Raw genomic sequence first — 12,604 nt, 5'->3', positions numbered from 1 at the left:
AATAGTCAAAGAAACGCCCATTCATTCATTCATTTTGACTGCATGAAGAAGATCGCAGGAAATAACGATAGAACAGCTAAAAAAGACATCTCACACCGTGTCAGATTTTGGTTATTGTGGGGAGGTCGAGATAAATCATATTGTTTGGTGGATGCAGTTTGAACCAGAGTAGCAGCATGGAGGTCGGATCGTCACCAAAATAAATAAATAAGTGGTCCGAAAAAAGTTAATGACAAAACAAATACACATAACCTTCCTCAGGCAGTGTGTTTGTACCGGGGACAGGAGACCCCCCCTTGATGAGAAACTGTAAGAAATGATCGGGGAATCCCTCCGGAGTGGAGTCATGACGACTGGATCTGAATTATTTTGTTGTATTTGGTGGTTTGTGTTCCAGCTGTCAATCAGCAACTATATATACATAATCCACCAGTTAAAGGAAATACAACTAATGTGTTGTGTTATATTAGCTGTACAATTTACCACATATGGTGTTCTTAGTTTCCCTCCTGTGTTTTACGAGCGACTTATCAAGTCTTGGCAAACGGCATAAAACACGATTAAACGTGATAGTATATAAAACCATGCTCGTATCTACAACCTATAGAAATGCAAAACGGCGTCAGTTTAGACGTTATTCTGTCCTCCTGCTTACCGCATCATTTATGAGAAAACATTTCATAACATTAACACAACATATTCGAGGTGGTTTTAAATAACATATCCGTATTTATTTATTTCTCCAAGTTATGTTTTTGTGTGCACTGAGGAGTCTCAAACAGGCGTTTGTTTAATCATTTTAAGATTGGCTTTAATCAATGTTTGAAAATGAATTCTTCATATTTGATAAATGAGAGGTAACATTTTATTTATGGTATTATTTTCACATATTTCTCTCCATTCTTTCTTCTGCCAACGGTGTCGCAGTTTCTCGTCTCTCCCGTTTGTGTGCTTAGTGCGTACGCATGGGTTACAGTTTGCGTGGAGGACCGCACATTTTCCCGTCAAGTTAGTATTTTATAAATCGCAAACATTGCGTAGAAACTGGCGTACGCCATTTTTTGAGCGTATATCCCTTTATAAATGAGGCCCCAGATCAGTGCTATTGGTTACCTGTCTCTGAACTTATAGTCAAGTCCTGGTCCCATCCCCCACACCGTGTGCAGGCCCGGTCTGAGGACTGGATCAGTAGATTATACGCTAAATGTTTCTGTGGTGAACATCCTTAAACACTCCGCTGACACCCCCCCTCCTGATGTCTGCTTCTGTAAGTTGGCACAGCCACAAGAGCCCTGCAGAAGTGACCCCCTCCTCCTCCTCCTCCTCCTCCTCCTCCTCCTCCTCCTCCTCCTCACTCACTCCCTGCTTCCCCTCTAATGAATGGGCATGAATCATTCCAACAAGCAGAGAGGAAGAGGAGCAGTCTGCTTCCTCTTCTCCATAATGAGAGTGAGCAGCTTCTTGGCTGATATCAAAGCAGGAAGTCTTCAGCCAGGGAGCATGCTGGGACACATTCATCTCGTCCCTGCAACATGGTCGATACGCTCTTCTCTCACACTTACAAGGTATTCATCTTGTGGAGATGTATGTTTGGTTGTTTGTGGTCACCATCGGATGTTTCCCAATCATTTTTGAGTAGTTTCAACTTTCAAGTGCTTTAACCCTGGCACTGAACAGACACAACTAACTCAAGACAGCAAGTTAAGAGTAGGTCCATAATCATTCATTTCAACAATTAGCAAAAATAGAGAAGACAAAGGTTACCGAGGAATCAGAGTCTGTGTCAAACATGAGTGCTTGGTGTGTAGAGCAACAGACAAGCTGTCAATGAGTGCTTGGTGTGTAGAGCAACAGACAAGCTGTCAAACATGAGTGGGAGTAAACAGGATATGTAGAGCTGATGCAAACAGGGAGAAGCAGGAGAGCGATACGGAGGAGAGTTCAGGAAGTGAGACAGGAGTGATCAGAAGACAGGAGGCATGAGGTCCCTGCACCCTCCTACCAGAGCTGGGGAAAGTGCTATGATTCTTCACTGAAGTCAAAGTACTAATACTATGATCTTAAAGTTCTCCATTACAAGTAAAAGTCCTGAATTGCAAATGTAAAATACATGTAACAGTACACAGTATTCTTTTGTCATTTTTCACCAACAAATACATGTATCATTTTATTGTTTTACGGTCCCCACTGGTGTCCAACAACAAATATGTATGTGTGCAGTGGGAAAGCACCCAGAGGACTCTGCGAGGGACGGATCCCCCCCCACAGGGCCCCGGGCCGCAGGACTGATGGGTGTAGGGATTGTGTTGACAAGGGGGAAAGAGGAAGAGGAGGAGGAGAGGCACACATCCAGCAGGAGGCTGAGAGCAACGGCCAGAAAGCTATCAAACTGCCTGCCTGTGTGTGTGTGTGTGTGTGTGTGTGTGTGTGTGTGTGTGTGTGTGTGTGTGTGTGTGTGTGTGTGTGTGTGTGTGTGTGTGTGTGTGTGTGTGTGTGTGTGTGTGTGTGTGTGAGCTTGGATAGGTCGGGATGTTTTTGGGTGATGGATGGCAGCGTTGAGGGAGGCGTCGTTGAACCGTTGTTCATTAGTAAAGAACACAACGGTCCTGCCTAATTGCTCAGCGTAATGTCAGACTGATGAAAGATTACAGTCGCTGACCTACTCTTCATCAGAGCAAAACTTCCCCTCATCATCCAGAGGACAACGCACTGCGTCATACTTCAACAGCATTGTTCATTCTAAATATGATGATAAAGTTGTAGAAACACTTTGTTATATTGGAGAGCTAAATGATAACATCCTATTTCTCATGTCATTTGATTGATTTGTAAGTACACATGATATCTGAATGTCAATTGATGTATAAATCCTAACATTGGTACATATGATGTTTAAATACATGATCTCAAGATGAGCTGCCCACCCAACAGTTTCTGACAACATAGATGTGACACTTTGTATGCATATTTGTGGTCTAATCAAAATGAAGTTCCACTAAAGTGCATTAAACAAATAATATATAAAGATAACAGAACACAAAATGATATCTTTCATCGTGTATTTGAAGAATAGAGCTTGATTAACTCACTCAAAATGTCACAGAAACACAGAGAGTAAGGAATAACTATAACCACATTAACTTTGTTTAAACAGCGACAACATACCTGATGGAAGTGAGAAGTGACCATGAGAGTGATACGTTTCCTAGATCCCTCTATAGATCACTGATCAACACTTGTAATCCAAATCACTTTCATTAACATTGTGACTTTCGCTAAGCCAGCTCGGCTGCGTGGACCTGATCAACTGATCAACAAATGAGTTTCAGGCTTTTCAAATGCAAGATCCTCCCACAAAATATGGCATGTAAATATTGCGGACATAGAGAAGAGCTGCAGACGGGGGGGCATTAGATCAGTGGTACGCAGCCGGGATGTAAATGCAGTATAATGAAATGTTATGTCCTGAATATATTTCAGGATAGTGTTTCATAGTATGTCAGTGTCTCTACAAGTATCACAACAGTATGTACTATGTTTCCCTGTTGTCTTATCATTTGCTGTCATGTCAGCAATCACTTCATTTGATTTATACAACATTTATACAGAGAAATGTACCTGCCCGCACCACGGCTGTCACATGGCTGTTGGAAAACCACTTCTATAAGTTAGAAATGAGTGTAGGTAGAGATAAGTAAAACTCATGTGTGTGTGTCTGTGTGTCTGATATTCATGCCTTGCCCTCACTCCTCCCTAACTAAGATGAAGTAGGCCCTCTGCTGTTATGGATGCTGTCCTGCTCCCACTGCCCAGCATCTGCCTCCTCCACCTCTGGGGGCGGGGGGTTCCAAAGAGTGGGCCCGGGTCTGGGCTTGAAAGCAGCCCTGGGGCCACTTTGGCTGGAGGAGAGGGGGATTGGGACACTGCCATGCCCACATGGGTTATGATGGACGAGGTCGAGGAGGAGGAGGTGGATGAAGGCGCTAAGACATCAGGTGAAGAAGGGGGGGGGGGGGGGGGGCACATGCTGCTGTCAGTCTGCTTCCACACGCACACAGAAAAATCTCATCCAGCTCCCGTTCTGGCTGCAGGGAGGTGAGTGTCATCTGGGGGGGGGGTGAATCTCCCCTGCTAATCCCGCCCTTCTGATCTCATCTGTCAATCATCCGATCGTTCACAAGTGGTGTGTTGGTGGAGGGAGGAGGAAGTGTTAGTGCTGAGTCATCAGAAAACCACTTCAACTTCATCACTTTGTAGGTGAGGAGCCTTTTGTCATCGTTATAAAATGACGGAAGACGATAAGGGCCAAATGAGAAAAAAGTCTGAATTCTGAGATAAAAGTTACAACATACTGTCTTTTTTCTCCGAATTCTCAGATTAAAGTCAGAAGTCAAAAATGTTTTGAACTTGGACACAAAAATGCCGTCATCCGGCCCTTATCCTCTTCCATATACAATGTTTAGGTCTTGCTTAATAAAAAGTGATGTCTTCTTTGATCAAACTGCAACTTCCGGTGCTGAGAAATGGGGCCAAAGCAGAAGTGCCAAAAAATGCAATTTCTTTATTGACCACTTGAGATGACTCATTTCTCCGATCGTCTCTCTGCGCCGTCACCAGCCCCCCCTCAGCTACAGTTGGAGTAGGAGGGGTACAGAGGCCCCCACATGTAGCTTCATCACGGCTGGTTACCTAAGGTTGATGTCGCTGAGATGACATCATGTTGTATACAGTCTATGCTTGCAATGGAATCTCCTCACAGATTGAAAGGTTTCAGCTGTTACCAGTCCTGAAGAAGTCAAGTGACAATATTAGTCTGCCTTATTCAGCTGCGCTCTACGTATGCATGCCATGTAAACTGTTCTGGGATCACAGTGAAATCACAAAGAGAGGTTCTACGGTGGAAGGTCAAACATTTTACTCTGAGGAACTATTCTGGAATACACACTTGAATAACATGCTCTCCATCACAGATATGATTTAACTTCCTGTACATCGGATGTTTCCATAGTGCTGGCACAGGAGGGCTTTCAGACACTTTGAATATAATCATCTGATCCAGGTGAGTCTGCTGCTGACAAATGTTTGCTTCAAATATGTGAAAGTTGCGCTGACATTTCGGACTTGTCAAAGATGTGTTGGTTATCTTAGCTGCTAGCTTAATGCAGTCTAACAGAACTCTTTAGTAACGTACCATTGTACCGTTTGTTGGTTTGTCTGAAAGTAAAGTTAAGAATGAATGTATCGGCTATATTATTCTGAGGTAGCTCTGTATACAGTAGGTGCAGATCCTGAATACACCTCACAGAAAAAAGAAAGCCGTCTCAGACGTCACATTTTGGCCACTGTGTTGATAACTAGGAGCAGGAAAAACTCAAACCAAAAGTGTTTATTCTGAATTTCAATGCAAGTTCAATTCATTTCATAACAAATGTTACTATAATGGAAAAAACTAAAACAATAAAAACGTCAAAATACAACTTTTTTCCCAAGTTATAGCAATATTAGAAAAAAGGGTGCTTCACAAATGTACATCTCCACTCTGCAGTGAGAACAGACTGCAGGTCAGTCCCAGTTTCAGAGTTTCTGCAACCTGACGGTTGTTCTTAATGTTTTGACAGAAACTGGAAGTGCAAATATGTTTGTCTTACAAACATTTCAAATGTGACATGTCACTAAATGAACAGAGTCAATGTAGTGTATGATATTCATTTTAATATGACATTGAAGATAAAAGGTGTACAGTCGTGATGAGGTGTAATCTCTGAGCCTGGATGTATTAAGAGAACTGGAGACAGTGTCAAAGCCCCCCCCCCCCACCCCCCCCCAGTTCAATCCTATGAAAGTTTCTCAGTGGAGCATGAAGCCTGACCCTCCAGTACAACATTTTTCCAGATCATCTCGGGAAAGAGCATGTGCACTTGCATGTGCCCCGCCTCCAATCTGCCCGTCACTTCCTGTCTTGGCTCAGTCGTGAGGGGAAAATAGCTCTGGATTCATCTTCTAGCGCATTATACAACTTTGAGTTATTTTATTTATACAAGTGTTCGTAATGTAAAATTGATTTATCTTTATCAAAATGATACGCTGATTTACAGACGTGTCTTTCCCAATGTAAGTCAATGGAAAAAGTTGAGACCAATGTCGTCAAGGACTGACACATGTCCTGGGGGCTAGAGTTTGGACTCCCGAGTTCAAACTTGGTAGTTGAGTGGACAGCAGTCCAACAGTTCAACAGACTACACTGAGTGTGAACCATGGTTCACACTCAGTGTAGTCTGTTGACAAAGGCCTATCGTTTACTAGATGAGAACTTTAAGCAGAAACTGTACATAATTCAAAATAGTTGAACATAGAAATGTGTCCATTCAGTGTACACACAGCCCAACCTGTCTCTCTACTTTACAGCAGTTTGTATCACACACACACACACCACACACACACACACACACACACACACACACACACACACACACACACACACACACACACACGCACACACACACACACACACACACACACACACACACACACACACACACACGCACACACACACACACACACACACACACACACACACACACACACACACACACACACACACACACACCCTGTGCTCACTGTCTCACATTGTGTTGCTGTATAACGTCGGCCTGCCTGTGCTTCTGATTAATGCAGATGGAACTCGGCTGAGTTCATGGCTGCTACCTCTGTCAGAGTAATGATGCTACATCCCTACACACACACACACACACACACACACACACACACACACACACACACACACACACACACACACACACACACACACACACACACGTCCCGCAATGCATCACTGTGAACATTAAGTGATGATGAAACACAAGCAAACAGGGATTTGAGACACAGACATACACACACAGCTCCAGTGTGTTGTCAGAAGGGGAGGGGGGTGATGGTGGGGGAGATCGGAGGGGTGGGGGTGGGGGGGCAGTTCTCTTCATTTCTAGGTGATTCACGTTTGAAGTGGGCTTGCAAAATTGCTTTATGGAAAGTGGCGAGCGGCTCGGCGGGAACATTAGGCGAGGAGCAGCGGGGGGGCCGGCGTTTCATTAGGGAGCTCTACTCCGCCTTTATTACCCGGATTTGGAGTTTTATGGTTATCATTATTTGCGATAGAATTATTATACGCATATATCTGCTCCTCAGCTGTTTGGGTTTGGGACACTGGGACACTGGGACACTGGGACACTGGGACACTGGGACACTGGGACATGGCGTCTGAAAGAATGCTTTCTGAGGTGATCTGTACAAGGTTGGCCATTTGTCCCCCTGTGTGTGTGTGTGTGTGTGTGTGTGTGTGTGTGTGTGTGTGTGTGTGTGTGTGTGTGTGTGTGTGTGTGTGTGTGTGTGTGTGTGTGTGTGTGTGTGTGTGTGTGTGTGTGTGTGTGTGTGTGTGTGTATGTGTGTGTGAGCTCAGACTGTGGTTGTGCTGTCTTCTGGTCCTGCGGCCTCAGCTGGTGGAGCATCAGAGGTGGTGAGGGGGGGGCGGCTGGCGTTGGCGAGGCAGCGCTGGGTGATCTCTGACTGAAGCCTGGTCTGAGTCTCCAGCAGAAACTCATCCTGTGGATTACACAATCACAACCATCACCACCAGGGAAAGGCCTGCAGGAAACACCCATATGTTTTTAATCGAGTCCTCAAAACCTGAGTGAGTCAGCATTTTACCACTTCCTGTTCCCTCGTCTCAAAGTCAATGATTTTCTCAACATGTTTGTGTCCTGAAATAACGTCTATGGTTAACGCAAGCTTAAGAGATTTTAACATTTTGTTCTAAAACATAAAATACGTCAGTAAATACCTCACTGGTGAATGTCCATAGCGTCCATGTTCATAAAAATGTTTGACAAAAAAACATTTTGACAAAATAAACTACTAAACATCCTCACATCAACACGAGTCGGTCTTAAGCTAGCGGTGGTGATGTGCAGCATTTATGTATATTTACATCTTTGCCAATTGCATTTACACTTCAAAAATCATAAAGTGGTGTTAATATGTGGAGATTATCCTGCTGAACAAAACATATTCTTGCAACAGATCTTATTTTCTGCCATGTTCCGAAATCCAATGGAAAAATCCCATAGTTTTTTTTCGGGGAGCCCTTGTGATGCTAAATTCTGGCTCGGCCTACAAAGATATGTCAACTTTGCACCAGTAGCGTAGGCAGAAATGTACTTTAGGACGGGCCTGTATAAAATAGGGTGGGCCAGCTTTTTCCAGGGGGAAAAATGACTTTAAGGTAGGCCTGGCCTATAATAATAATAATGCCCATTGCCAAGCATCGTTGTAGCATTTCCCTCTGAATAATGGTGGAAGACTTGATTGATGATATGAATTGATTGAAATCTCCAATATCAACGTAAGAGCTATAAAGACACAAAAATAACAAATATATTTAGGCTCCATCCGTATAAGAATCACTTTAGCATACTACCAAATGTTAACTGTAAACAGACAGCAAAGCTACAAAACAGCTTACAAACGAATTAGGACAAAACCTACATTTTTATATTATAGTTAATACCAACTTTGTGCCTCTTTGGGGGGTGCTAAACTTAAACATAAACTTTAACCTTTACTTTCTCCGTATTTATATGCAGTGGCGTTTTCTCCCGGAGGCCAAGGGAAGCCAGGCTTCCCCTGTTTTTTCGGATTGTAGTTATAATTTAAATAAATAAATAAAAACACTTTGTTTTGTTTCGATAATTCTCCTTTGCTGTGTGTTGCTGCCGGCCCGTCTCTCCCCCACTCTCATTGAGTATTTTACAAAGAGTGAAACAAACAGCGCCCCTCTAGATGTTATGGTGAAACAGTAGATTGCATTCACTGTTGCGAGAGGAGGCCAGCTGAATCGGGCTTCCCTTGGTGAAAAAAAATGGAGGGATTGACCAATCAGATGAGGCCCACGTGATGCCCCTGCCAACCTGTGATTGGCCAGGGCCATGCCAAGGGAAGCCAGCCGCCTCTGGCTTCCCTTCAGAGGCGGCTGGTGGCTGGCGATTTGATTGGACACTGCCATCCAATCGATCACCTGAATAGATGAGATTGTTTATATTTTTTAGTTACTTTTGGACTACGGACTGAGCTAATTACAGAGACGAGGACTGTTGCTGCACTTGCCGTGTGTTAGAAAGGGAAGGGAAGAGAAGGTGGACTATCGCATGCAAATGTTTCTGTACATAATTGTTTTTTGAATTCATGTGTTTTCATACACGCCTACTGATACTTTGATGTGAACGTAAAACTTTAAAGGTCTCCTGATTTACTTTGTGAATGAATGCTTCTTTTTTATTCATTACCGAATCTGCACTGCGCATTGAGCGGCTGGTATTGCATTTGGGGGGGGGGGGGGGGGGTGGGGGGGGGGGGGGGGGGTGGTGTTGTGTCTGCATAAATTAATAAGAAAATGCTTAAATTAATAAGACGAGAGAGTTTCGGCTGGAGAGTGCGTGCGGACCTGTCGGTTAGATAACAGGCGTGTGCGAGTCCTGCATCTGTGTGATACAAATGTGTGTAAAATGATACCGGGCGCTGTAATCACTCATCTGGTTACGTTATTGACCACCCCCCCCCCCCCCCCCCCCCAACCCAAAAAAATGGGCTTCCCCTACATTTTTCCCCACGCCACGCTACTGTTTATCTGTAGATATTACTTTTCTCCGTTAATCTCCGCTCCTTTTCTCCCACGTTGTTTCCATAGCAACAACAACTTCCTGTCAACAGCGTAAACTCGCCTTCAAAATAAAGGCATCTAAATAAAACAGGAAGTTAACCTAAATTACATTTAAGACATACAACTGCAACGAAAGTAACAAAAACAATGTAATATCCTTTTCAGTTTCACAGAACACAAATTGGGTTATTTACAATCGTTAGGTAACTCTTTTATTGCACTAGGTAACAGCAACAATAGGTTGTAGCATTCAAACCTGCTCATGGACTTGCAGTGGTCCTCGCTTTTTGTATGTCTCTCCAACTAGTTACGCAGGTGCTTCCAGTCTACATATCCATCCCTCGTAAATGCACCTTCAGCTCCTGGGCTGGGGAAATGTCTGCACATGTTACAGAAAAGCGCGTCCCTACTTGCGCTGTATTCCACCCAGGGAAAATCTTCATACCACCTCGATGAGAAGCACCTTGCTTTCAAGTGCAGACAGATCAGCGGGTAGGCCTATACCTGCTTCATGCTGACGACCGGGAGCGGGAGGGAGCACTGCTAGCGCCGTGGAGCAAGCGGCCGTAACAGTATAGTCTCCGGAGTCAGAGAGCCTGGCCCTGGATCGCTGCTAGATGAGAGCATCATTTGCAGGCAGCTCTCTCACGTTACTAATTGGGCGCGCGCCGGAACCAACAACCAGTTTTTACCGGAAATGAGTTCCGTTCAGAGGATAAAACACATGCAACATTCATTCTAATCGATATTTGTTCACTTCGGCTCCTCCGGCTCGAAAATGACATTCCCAGAACAAATGACTAAATCTTCACTTCAAAAAGGGGTAAATTAATAATCTTTTTTCTCAAAGTAATGATAAACCTGTGAGTTGGATGTAGAAAAGTCAGAATCAATATAGAATCTTTTTATTTTAAAGTAAATTCAGATTGAACATAAAAAAACTGTAAATGATAGTGTCCGTCCAAAAAGAAAACATTACTTATAGTGAAAACCACCCTTGAATGATGGGATGGTAGACTAAAAGCTTTAGGAATCCAAACTATAACATAAGTACCCTGTATCAAGATTGATGCAAAACAAGTGACATTTGACCTTTTTAGAGAGATTTAGAAAAAAAAAACACTTCTGGGGTCATTTGGGTGTATTTTGGTATTTTGGGCCGTTTCTCTGGAACCCATTTGTAGATTTTGGTGATTGACACATCTTTTTAACCGTTAGAGCCAATAGAATCGAGGGGAGGTTCCTAAATCCATCTAAACATTTCCATTGAGGAGTGAGAGTGATGCGCACGCAGCTTGCCCAAAACCGGAAGCTCCGTCACACTCTATATGAAAAATACGAATATTGCCATAAATATGATGATGGATTATCAGTAATCATTTCAAAGTGACACAGAGACATTAGATTAACCTTCAGCAGCGTTTTTATGCATTGTAATGCCATTGAACACAACTTTTGATCAGAAAACAGCAAAGGTAAGACATATTTGCCGTTTTGGCTCCGTAAAGCTAAGTTGTGTGTTGTCTGGTTTCGCCTTCGCTGCCCTGAGTTTTGATCGTGGAATGATGATGCTTATACCATTGTAAACTGTGGAATCCCAGCTTTCATATGAAAGTTGTTTGTGCAGAACCGATGAAGTATAACATATTTCTACCGTGAGTTCTGTGCTAAGTGCGTTAGCATTTTTTCGCTTAGTGCTAATTCAGAGGCTCTGCGTTAGAATTGTGTTTTGTTTCGGTAAAAATGGTTCATATCGTCAGTTAGCTGAGTTTCTTCCCGTTAAGTGGGTATGACACATTCATAGTTTGTTAAATGTTAAGAAGTCCTGAGGCACAGTTTCGTGAAAAGAAAGCTTTTAGGTTTAACAGGTTAAAAGGGAAATAAGCTTGGAGGACCAGTGTTTCTCTTCTTAGGAAAGTTCAGGGTTCATGGTTTGAATTCCCACTGGTAGGACGAATATGGTCACACACTTTTATACAATCAGCCAGGGGCGGACTGGCCATCTGTGTGTTCTGGAGAATCACAGAACGGCCGGCCGCCAGCGGGCCGTTTTTTTTTTTACACGTCATCATTTAAGTTGCGCTGACAGGCGACAGAGGTCCACAGTTTCCCCGCAGCGAGCTCCCCCCCGCCCCCCCGTTGACAGTTCACGAGCGTGCTCTACCAATTGGTGTGGGCTGGGCTGGGTCAGAGTCCAGGGCTGATTTTCAGTCCCACTCCGCCCCTGCAATCAGCTCATTACATTTTCAATCATTTTGTGCTCAGAGTTAACATTTTGCCCTGAAGGTGATTTTAACTGAGGGCTCATCCTTAGGTAGAGAATACTGAATGAGCATCAAATCTATGGCAACCTGCCCAATAGGTTGTTAGATACTGGATCTGTAGTATTGTGTTCAGCTGATGGTGGCACTAAAGCAGGAGTATTGATTTAAACGTCTATCAAATCAAATCAACAGCATGCTTTCCTATATAATAAGAAACATATGCATTATCAATTTTTAAATATTTCACTCCAAAAGAGTATTTGTGACTCTCTCTTGTAACATAAATATATGGTAGCAACTCCGCATGAACCTGTGTTCATTTGGAAATGCTTGTCGTACTATTGGCACCATACCCCTGTATTCAGTTATTCAGAAAGAAACAGCTCCAAACACCTTACAAATCAGTCGCTTGCTGCCAGACTAAATGTGGAACAGAATCAGAGAGGAGAGACAGACGGAGAATAAAGGAGCGAGCAGAGGACAGGAAGTGAGCTGAGTCCTAACTTCCTGCTGGTGGCCAGAATCACTGAAGCTCTTAAAAATATTTGTACAAACTAGGCGGTGTGAAGTGTTTATTGAAGAACCCTAAAAATATGGCAACAAAAATAACATTTGTATTGGAATAATG

General features: G+C 43.4%; 1 protein-coding gene across 1 annotated transcript in view; it reads right to left on the bottom strand.

The window, feature by feature from the left end:
* Positions 1-7,452: 7,452 nt before the first annotated feature.
* The window catches only part of si:dkey-288a3.2 (protein phosphatase 1 regulatory subunit 37), a 74,217-nt gene continuing 69,065 nt past the window's right edge, over positions 7,453-12,604 (bottom strand). The window contains 1 exon segment of the mRNA XM_034134770.1: positions 7,453-7,599. Coding sequence (XP_033990661.1) covers positions 7,453-7,599 — 147 coding nt within the window.

The sequence above is a fragment of the Trematomus bernacchii genome, unplaced genomic scaffold (genome assembly GCF_902827165.1).
Source record: "Trematomus bernacchii unplaced genomic scaffold, fTreBer1.1, whole genome shotgun sequence".
NCBI lineage: Eukaryota > Metazoa > Chordata > Actinopteri > Perciformes > Nototheniidae > Trematomus > Trematomus bernacchii.
The sequence above is the reverse complement of the archived record's forward strand: the minus strand, read 5'-3'. Positions and strand labels throughout refer to the sequence as shown.